The sequence below is a fragment of the Bufo gargarizans genome, chromosome 10 (assembly GCF_014858855.1).
Source record: "Bufo gargarizans isolate SCDJY-AF-19 chromosome 10, ASM1485885v1, whole genome shotgun sequence".
In the NCBI taxonomy this organism is placed as follows: Eukaryota; Metazoa; Chordata; class Amphibia; order Anura; family Bufonidae; genus Bufo; species Bufo gargarizans.
Window position 1 is genome coordinate 19,643 of NC_058089.1, and position 9,979 is coordinate 29,621.

The following is a 9,979-nucleotide window of genomic DNA, read 5'->3' on the forward strand; positions in this document are numbered from 1 at the left end:
AATGTTAACCATAATACAACCGGATCTGTTCATAACGGATGCAGACTGTTGTATTATCAGTAACAGAAGCGTTTTTGCTGATCCATAACGGATCTAGCAAAAATGCTGGTGTGAAGGTAGCCTTAAAGGGGTTATACCAAGACAGGCATGTACTGGGATCCCCTTTGACCATGAAAGGGCACAGAGTTCCGTGAATCGGCTGCGCATGCGCGTTGCCCCTCCATTACCTCCAGCAGTGCACGCGCTGGAGAAGACGGATTTGTGTTCTCGTACTATCCTGCGGACAGGATACAAGTTGATGCCAGGTCTAATGAACGACTCGGGAGAGCAATGAGGAGGAAGGCACAGGAACTTTATTTACAGAGAATCGTCTGGATTTACATAATCATCCAAGAACTTGTAAGAGCGAGACAGCGGTGACACAAGCTGAAGGCCGCCCATTTGGCAATTGAAAATTAATGACAGGAATTAACAGTTTCCAAATTAGCATTTAATGGACCTGGAAACGATCACAATGTATTTCTTCAGAACTGAAGGAGTCGGGAGGATTCGTCTACCTCGGTAACGGGATGGACCGGCGTCATACACCTCTATAGGCCTAATCATCGGCCCAGAGTCAGGCCAACCTCCGCACATGGAGATCTCACATCCCCTAGACGCCTGCAGCCTATACTCTGCAATGCTCCTCAATATGGTGGGCCTCTCCAACTCGTCTGCCTGCTGCAGATAACCTCTCCCTACAAGTCGCAGAACAGCACCAAGTGCAGCGATCCGGCTGATCAGGCGAGACTTGGATCCTATCATTTTGGGCCGAGACCCAAAACTATACAACACACAACACATGGGACGCACAAAACGGACATTTCCAGTATGAACAAGACTGTACAATAAAGGTGCATGGGACATCCAAGAGAAGTTGACGTTCGTGCCCCCCACTAGCGGGCGGCCACGTGTCACTAGCATGGGGGTTACCATCCATGATTGTTTAATGCTACAATTTGTACAGCAAGAGACAAAACCTAATAGCAGCAAGTTTCACATGGTAAATACAAGGCGTTCTCCAAGGATTCACCGGGTGCAGAGAAAGTGCTCAAAGTCAAATATACAAGTAAAAAAAAAAAAAAAATGTACCAAGGTACAAGACCAGGAACTGCTGGCGCCAAGGCTTCTGCGCTACAGACTAAACTTTCATACATTGGAACTTACCAGAAAGAAAAAAAACGTATCATACACATTTACAAGATGCATCGAAGATACCGTATTAGTACAATCCGCTGAATTTCCACTAAAGGAACGGTAAACTACAGTAATAAAGAAGTGTCACATTATAGTAATGATGTCAGCGTCACAATAGTCTCTTCCACTGACAGCTCCACTTCCTTTCACGTAGTAATTAACCCCCTACGGAGGTGAAGAAAATGTGGAACTGAAGAGGACATCCAGAAAACGCTTCTTAAACCACGTCAGGCCCGGAATGCCACACATGTGGCACTGCAGCCTTAGGCCAGGGCTCAGCACAATCCTCCTGGGGCCAATCGTGGCAACTGCTGCCTTGGCCAATGTCATTGACTACATACGTCTAAAAAGGTCCGGGAGTGAATCAGCGACTCTACTATCATTTCCACGGACAAATTAAAAAGACGTGAAATCAGCAAGAAGGCTTCCGATCAGCCACGGTCGTCAAAAGCTCCCCAGTCTATATACACATCAATATATAGTCAAGCTGACTGAGCGGTTCATTTTCTTGCCTATGAGGCGGGTGGTTCTGTTCTGCGACGTGGATCGCGTGGTCATTCTGTCAGGAAATAGCGCTCGCTCCTCTGCTGCAGCTTTTGCTATCTGAGCTTTCTTCAGTTCCCTGGAAAGAGGAAGACAGTTGAGAATGATCAGTCATGAATGGGGCTCACATCAGCACCAAGCAGACGGTGGGGCACGGGAAGGAGCCTTACTTCTGCAGAAGCGCGTTCTTAAACTTCTCTGCATTGAGCTCTATCCTCAGCTGCTCGGCGCTCTTTCGTGATGCAGACAGGAGAACAGAGTGTCTGACAAGGGCCGCAGATGAAGGCCGTTTCTCTGGATCTGGAGAAACCATGAGCTGGAAGAGCAAACCAAAAGGAACATTCACATAAGCACAAAAAATCCACCAGCAACACAGCCGGTCCAAAGAAAAGGCAGTGACCCGAGTGATGATAAAGTCTGCACAGCGCCATGAAATAGACCTCACCTTGATTAGATCCATGAACTCCTGGGACAGCACCTGTGGCACATTGGGCAGCTTGCCTTGCCTAATTTCATGCCACAGGTCCCCATTAGTTGGGAGCGGTTCGGCCCCTGCAGCGCACCAGACCGTCAAGGCAAGAGAAAAAATGTCAGCTTTCGCCAAGTGAGAGTAATCCTAGGAGCAAGCGGAAAGAAGTCAGGAGGCTGCAATATGACAGCACGGACATGAGAGGGCGCCGGAGGACCATGTAAGCCCCAGGCTGTAAGGCCCCATGTTGTATCCACCTCCAACCCCCCACTGCATCCGTGTGTCCATGCTGCAAGGTAAAGAACACGTCCTATTCTTGATCATTTCTAGTAACAGGAATGAGAAAAATGCGGAAAGTCTCTGTGTTGCAGATCCATGGTTTGCGGACTGCGATACAGACACGGTCGTGTGCATGAGGCCCGAGCAGCAGATACCTCCCTAATACACACGCCGCCTCCTTCACTCCTTACAGACTTCTCACACAAGCTCACCTCCTGTAAGACTTCATTGGCCAGAAAACGACTATCACCTTCCTCCACCTGTGGACTGGACACGAGGGTCACGTGGCCGAGGTCACCTGTACAGGAGGCAATCACACTGGTGAGCACAAGTCCATCCACGAAGCACAGACAACCCTGCGGAGCAGCAGAGTGCAAATACCTATTTTATAGGTCACTTTTCGGGGGCCGCCATCCTCGTCATCTGCCTCATCCATCGTTGTGCTGGGAACCTTTGTCCGAGAGATGAATATGTTGCCTGTGGGGGAGAAGACACGTGATTCCCAGCATCAGATGGGGCCACAATTTACACACCGCGCTGAGGGAGGTGAAGACTTACTGGGCTTTATATCCATGTGCACCAGAGACATGGAGTGGATGTACTTCAGGCCCCGGGCCACCTGGAGCAGCAGGTCCTTCAGCTCGGGCTCCGTCAAGTAGCACATGGTGCGGTAGTTCTCACTGATGGCATCTGCTAAGCTTCCTCCTGGAGATCAAGAACAATATGAAGTTAGGAGGGTAACAGACAAACAACCTTTCAACTTTTTTGGGCGGGGGTAAGGCTCCTCCATTTTGTTGGCTGTGGCCCATTTCACTTCCCAGAACAAGCCTTCATAGCTATATACTACAAGGAGCAATCATCCCCGACCAATGCCGATCATCATGACGGACGCTTCTGCTGGCTATTTCCATCAGGTTTCTTGTTGACCGACACTGTAGGGCTCTGTTCACACGAGTCGCTGCTAAGCCTCAGTAGTAGATGTGCTGTATGTAACACTAGGCTCTCCAGCAGAAGCAGACGGGCCCCACTATACATGAAGCGGGCCCCCTGAGCTGTCTGGGGTGTAACGGATCCCTCACTGCATCGCGGCTCCACTCTAAACTACGCAGATGACGGCCAAAGACATAGTGCTGATGTCCGCGCCCCTCCCCCACAGGCTACTCACCATTACAATACTCGTTCTGAATAAGCATGTGATCATCCTCGGCCCACGCTGAATAATACTGCACTACATGCGGATGCTGCCCCAGCACAGCGTGAGCATACACTTCCCGCAAGGCATTCTGCCTGTGAAAAGAAAACAGCAGTTACTAGGACGCCACCGCCGAGCGTGCGACCGGCCTTACCATGTCGCACTAGTCACGCACATTCAGTGTCTCTGGCGCACGGGTGACTTCGATCGTTTAACAGTTTCTAATAAAGTTTGTTTCTCCGGTCCAACACGAGACGCCACACTTACTCATCCACGGAACCGGCCAGGGGCTTCTTGGAGCGTTTAATGGCGTAGACGCAGCCGTCGAGCCTCTTGACACATTTATATACCGCCCCAAACTCTCCAGAGCCGATCTTCTCCAGCTCGTGGAACTCGATGGCGTAGCGGGACTTCATGTTACTCTCCGTTATGGTGATCCTCTGTGGAAGGAACAAGACCACGATTACCCCACACCAATCGTTACAACCAGACGTGGAGCGGCGGATAAGAGTGTTACCTTAGCTGGTCGGATGCTTTCCTCCATCAGCTCGCAGTCGCTGCCTTCCATATCTTCACCACAGGAGCTAAAGAGTAATAACAGCGTTACAGCAGGACCAGAACGCGGGGCAACGAGCGACCACCCACAAGACCATCATTAACCATTAGTAATTTATGGGGTAAAAAGCCGAGCCCACGAGTATCATCACAGGTATGAGGAGCCATCGCTATATGCACCAGGTGGAATCCCTCTGCCCGCCCCGTTAATGACCAGACACCCGTCAGTTACAGCTAGCACCGGGGGAATGCTCACTCGTTCCAGTGCGCCCTCTTCCTCCTCCGGCAGCCTTCGTTGGAGCCCTGCAGATCCAAGGACACGGGGGTGAAGGGGTTGATGTTCACTTGGGGGGCTCTGTACACGCAGTCCCTCTTGTCTGACTTTTCCAGGTCTTTGAACAGGGCGACTCCTCTGTTCCTCAATCCGCTGGAGCCCAGGCCGCGGGCTTTGGAGAGTAAACTCTGCGGGAGAAGATCACGTGCGACATGAGCGGATTTCTGCACATGTTTGTGAACAAACATCCAACGTGCGAGAGGAAGGCTGCCCCTGCTGGCGGATTAGGGAGATTCTGCAGAACACTGCCACAGAAGCCGTGACCAGAACATGTAGGAGCAGTGCACCCAGCGGCGTCACCCCGGGGCCTCACACACTGCTGCAGTGAATGGAGACCTCATGTGATAGGAAGGAGCCCCTCCCCCGGCAAATTCCAGCAGAGGAGAGGGGGAGGGGCACAGGACCCTCCCAAACAGGGTCCTCACTGGACTGATTCAGCCGAGGCCGACGCAGAAACTCCCTCCAGGACAGAAGCCTATTCACAGCCCGCAGTACCCACCGTCGTGCGCCACGCCGTACCCACCGTCGTGCGCCACGCCGTACCCACCGTCGTGCGCCACGCCGTACCCACCGTCGTGCGCCACGCCGTACCCACCGTCGTGCGCCACGCCGTACCCACCGTCGTGCGCCACGCCGTACCCACCGTCGTGCGCCACGCCGTACCCACCGTCGTGCGCCACGCCGTACCCACCGTCGTGCGCCACGCCGTACCCACCGTCGTGCGCCACGCCGTACCCACCGTCGTGCGCCACGCCGTACCCACCGTCGTGCGCCACGCCGTACCCACCGTCGTGCGCCACGCCGTACCCACCGTCGTGCGCCACGCCGTACCCACCGTCGTGCGCCACGCCGTACCCACCGTCGTGCGCCACGCCGTACCCACCGTCGTGCGCCACGCCGTACCCACCGTCGTGCGCCACGCCGTACCCACCGTCGTGCGCCACGCCGTACACACCAGCGCCACGCCGTACACACAGCCGGCAGTACACAGCGCCATACACACTACACGTGCATACAGCCGGCAGTATACAGCTCCTCCTGCTGTATACGGCTACAGGTCTTTAGTACTGCAGTAGTATATACTCTACCCCTGGTCTGGGATAAGACAAGCGATGACACAGGCTACGCTGCAGCAGCCACAGACGAGCAGCCGGCAGGTCTACGGGGACCACAAAACCCCATTTTGGAAGGATTTCGCTAGGACCTGAATCTCACAGGGAAAGTTACACAGAGCCACAGGTAGAGCTGGGGGTGTGCACACATCTGTACCCCCCCCATGCAGCCAGCTGTGTGTACACTGACACATCCCGTCCTGACCAGCACGGACCTCCAAAATACAAACCCCCTACAGCCGACACCTCACACTGTGCACCACCGACGACACCGACTGCTGCCACCACAACGCAGCATGACCCCCAGGAGGAAGCACTACCGTATATGACCCCGGGACCAGGCCGCCGCACAGCCAGAACCGCTGCCGACATCTCCAGCATCATGGCCACTGCCGCCGGCGAGAACTGTCACAGGAACGGGCAGCCGCACAGCCAGAACCACTGCCGACATCTCCAGCATCATGGCCACTGCCGCCGGCGAGAACTGTCACAGGAACGGGCAGCCGCACAGCCAGAACCACTGCCGACATCTCCAGCATCATGGCCACTGCCGCCGGCGAGAACTGTCACAGGAACGGCCGCCGCCACAGGAACAGGCAGCCCATCATGTGTGTACCCGGGGGAAGGAATAACAGGTCATCAGCCCTCTTTGGTTGTCAGGCAGTATAGCAGGTGACCCCTACTGTGACAGGTTGTCAGCCCTCCCTGGTTGTCAGGCAGTAGAGCAGGAGACCCCTAATGTGACAGGTTGTCAGCCCTCTCTGGTTGTCAGGCAGTAGAGCAGGAGACCCCTAATGTGACAGGTTGTCAGGCAGTAGAGCAGGTGGCCCCCTACTGTGACAGGTTGTCAGCCCTCCCTGGTTGTCAGGCAGTAGAGCAGGAGGCCCCCTAATGTGACAGGTTGTCAGGCAGTAGAGCAGGAGACCCCCTAATGTGACAGGTTGTCAGGCAGTAGAGCAGGAGACCCCCTAATGTGACAGGTTGTCAGGCAGTAGAGCAGGAGACCCCCTAATGTGACAGGATGTCAGGCAGTAGAGCAGGAGACCCCCTAATGTGACAGGTTGTCAGGCAGTAGAGCAGGTGACCCCCTAATGTGACAGGTTGTCAGCCCTCCCTGGTTGTCAGGCAGTAGAGCAGGAGACCCCTAATGTGACAGGTTGTCAGGCAGTAGAGCAGGAGACCCCCTAATGTGACAGGTTGTCAGGCAGTAGAGCAGGAGACCCCCTAATGTGACAGGTTGTCAGGCAGTAGAGCAGGAGGCCCCCTAATGTGACAGGTTGTCAGGCAGTAGAGCAGGAGACCCCCTAATGTGACAGGTTGTCAGGCAGTAGAGCAGGAGACCCCCTAATGTGACAGGTTGTCAGGCAGTAGAGCAGGAGACCCCCTAATGTGACAGGTTGTCAGGCAGTAGAGCAGGAGACCCCCTAATGTGACAGGTTGTCAGGCAGTAGAGCAGGAGACCCCCTAATGTGACAGGTTGTCAGGCAGTAGAGCAGGAGACCCCCTAATGTGACAGGTTGTCAGGCAGTAGAGCAGGAGACCCCCTAATGTGACAGGTTGTCAGGCAGTAGAGCAGGAGACCCCCTAATGTGACAGGTTGTCAGGCAGTAGAGCAGGAGACCCCCTAATGTGACAGGTTGTCAGGCAGTAGAGCAGGAGACCCCCTAATGTGACAGGTTGTCAGGCAGTAGAGCAGGAGACCCCCTAATGTGACAGGTTGTCAGGCAGTAGAGCAGGAGACCCCCTAATGTGACAGGTTGTCAGGCAGTAGAGCAGGAGACCCCCTAATGTGACAGGTTGTCAGGCAGTAGAGCAGGAGACCCCCTAATGTGACAGGTTGTCAGGCAGTAGAGCAGGAGACCCCCTAATGTGACAGGTTGTCAGGCAGTAGAGCAGGAGACCCCCTAATGTGACAGGTTGTCAGGCAGTAGAGCAGGAGACCCCCTAATGTGACAGGTTGTCAGGCAGTAGAGCAGGAGGCCCCCTAATGTGACAGGTTGTCAGGCAGTAGAGCAGGAGGCCCCCTAATGTGACAGGTTGTCAGGCAGTAGAGCAGGAGGCCCCCTAATGTGACAGGTTGTCAGGCAGTATAGCAGGAGGCCCCCTAATGTGACAGGTTGTCAGCCCTCCCTGGTTGTCAGGCAGTAGAGCAGGAGACCCCTAATGTGACAGGTTGTCAGGCAGTATAGCAGGAGACCCCCTAATGTGACAGGTTGTCAGGCAGTAGAGCAGGAGACCCCCTAATGTGACAGGTTGTCAGGCAGTAGAGCAGGAGACCCCCTAATGTGACAGGTTGTCAGGCAGTAGAGCAGGAGGCCCCCTAATGTGACAGGTTGTCAGGCAGTAGAGCAGGAGGCCCCCTAATGTGACAGGTTGTCAGGCAGTAGAGCAGGAGGCCCCCTAATGTGACAGGTTGTCAGGCAGTAGAGCAGGAGGCCCCCTAATGTGACAGGTTGTCAGCCCTCCCTGGTTGTCAGGCAGTATAGCAGGAGACCCCCTAATGTGACAGGTTGTCAGCCCTCCCTGGTTGTCAGGCAGTATAGCAGGAGACCCCCTAATGTGACAGGTTGTCAGCCCTCCCTGGTTGTCAGGCAGTATAGCAGGAGACCCCTAATGTGACAGGTTGTCAGGCAGTATAGCAGGAGACCCCTAATGTGACAGGTTGTCAGGCAGTATAGCAGGAGACCCCTAATGTGACAGGTTGTCAGCCCTCCCTGGTTGTCAGGCAGTAGAGCAGGAGACCCCTAATGTGACAGGTTGTCAGCCCTCCCTGGAGGCAGTATAGCAGGTGACCCCCTAATGTGACAGGTTGTAAGCCCTCTCTGGTTGTCAGGCAGTATAGCAGGTGACCCCCTAATGTGACAGGTTGTCAGCCCTCTCTGGTTGTCAGGCAGTATAGCAGGTGACCCCCTAATGTGACAGGTTGTCAGGCAGTATAGCAGGAGACCCCTAATGTGACAGGTTGTCAGCCCTCCCTGGTTGTCAGGCAGTAGAGCAGGAGACCCCCTAATGTGACAGGTTGTCAGCCCTCTCTGGTTGTCAGGCAGTAGACCCCCTAATGTGACAGGTTGTCAGCCCTCCCTGGTTGTCAGGCAGTATAGCAGGAGAACCCTACTGTGACAGGTTGTCAGGCCACTTAGGTTGCCCCCTGAGGTGGGGGCCCTCCAGGGTGCCACTCTTACCTTTGGGGTGTGCGGGGTGTCGAAGAGGCGCAGCTTGCGGAAGGTCTTGTGGGGCGGGGTGCCCGGGCAGTCCGGGAGCGGGGAGCTGGAGCCCTCCCGCAGCTGTCGCCCGTACGGGGAGCCGCAGGTGAAGTAGTCTCCGGGGGACTTGACAGGAGAGGAGCCGATGCCCTCCTCCTCCTCTTCTTCTTCCTCGTCGTCGTCCCAGGGCCGCATCCCGGGGCTCGCGTGCGGGGGCTGCCCGCTGGGGGAGTCAGACTCCTGGAAGGCCGAGTCCTCGCCAGTGCTGTTGCCGTCCTCCTCCTCAAAGTCGCTGGCGGAGAACATCAGCTTCTGGCGGATGTCCGGGAAACTCATGATCGCGGCGCTGTCACCGGGAGAAGCTGCGGGTCACCACAGAAAACGGGTGTCCTTCCCCGGGCGGTGCGTCAGCAGAACACGCCCTGGGGCGCTCACCATGATACGGGGACCCGGGCGGCTGTGTCCGGGCGCTAGGGCGCGTCACTCGGTTCACTCCCGGGTGTGATCCTGCCGTTCAGTCAGCGATACTCCGTCCAGTCAGCCTGGCGCGACCGTTAGTCACAGGAGGTGGGGCAGTGGGCGGGCCAACGGGAGAGCGCATGCGCATGACGTCACGAGGCGGGGCCAGGAACGCCCAATGCTAGAGCTCGGACCTCTGAGGGCGTAAGACGGGGCCGTGGCCGACCAATGGCGGCGCCTCAATAGTTTCAAAATGTCTCCGACTGCGGCTGCCCGAGAGCCTCGTGCGCGGCCAGCGAGATTTGGCGCGAAGTAATGGTGAGGGGCGTGCCGTAAGAGTCATGTGACATTGATGATAAACATACTCTACCCCTCCCCCAACGGGACACGTAGACTGTGACGGATGGTGGCACCGCCTCCCCATCCCCCCACCGAAGTGTCCCCGTGAGTGACCCGAGGGGATGATGTCACAGGAGATGCAGCAGGAAGGACTGCGGACGTGGGTGTGTGTAAAGTACTCAGCATTACACACCCGGACGTAGGTCACTCAGAGTCACTTACCTTTGGTGACGCTCTCATATGTTACCTCAGACATAC

The 9,979-nt window shown here is 55.6% G+C and overlaps 1 protein-coding gene across 1 annotated transcript; it reads right to left on the bottom strand.

The window, feature by feature from the left end:
* Window positions 1-331: 331 nt before the first annotated feature.
* On the bottom strand, window positions 332-9,521 carry WEE1 (WEE1 G2 checkpoint kinase). The gene is made up of 11 exons (XM_044269795.1): window positions 8,903-9,521; window positions 4,531-4,736; window positions 4,237-4,303; window positions 3,987-4,159; window positions 3,693-3,814; window positions 3,086-3,232; window positions 2,909-3,004; window positions 2,740-2,825; window positions 2,225-2,395; window positions 1,950-2,095; window positions 332-1,858 (listed from the first exon to the last, which is right to left on the bottom strand). Exons 1-11 carry the CDS (start codon window positions 9,257-9,259, stop codon window positions 1,708-1,710), a joined length of 1,722 nt encoding a protein of 573 aa, XP_044125730.1. The 5' UTR covers window positions 9,260-9,521; the 3' UTR covers window positions 332-1,707.
* Between the last annotated feature and the right edge of the window lie 458 nt (window positions 9,522-9,979).

What these genes read in the sequence shown, in the direction of transcription:
- WEE1 (XM_044269795.1), bottom strand. Translation starts at nt 9,259, where the DNA reads ATGAGTTTCCCGGACATCCGCCAGAAGCTGATGTTCTCCGCCAGCGAC. An exon ending in ACACCCCGCACACCCCAAAG is followed by an intron (nt 4,737 to 8,902) that starts GTAAGAGTGGCA and finishes CTTCTCCCGCAG; the next exon opens with AGTTTACTCTCCAAAGCCCG. An exon ending in CTGGCCGGTTCCGTGGATGA is followed by an intron (nt 3,815 to 3,986) that starts GTAAGTGTGGCG and finishes TTCTTTTCACAG; the next exon opens with GCAGAATGCCTTGCGGGAAG.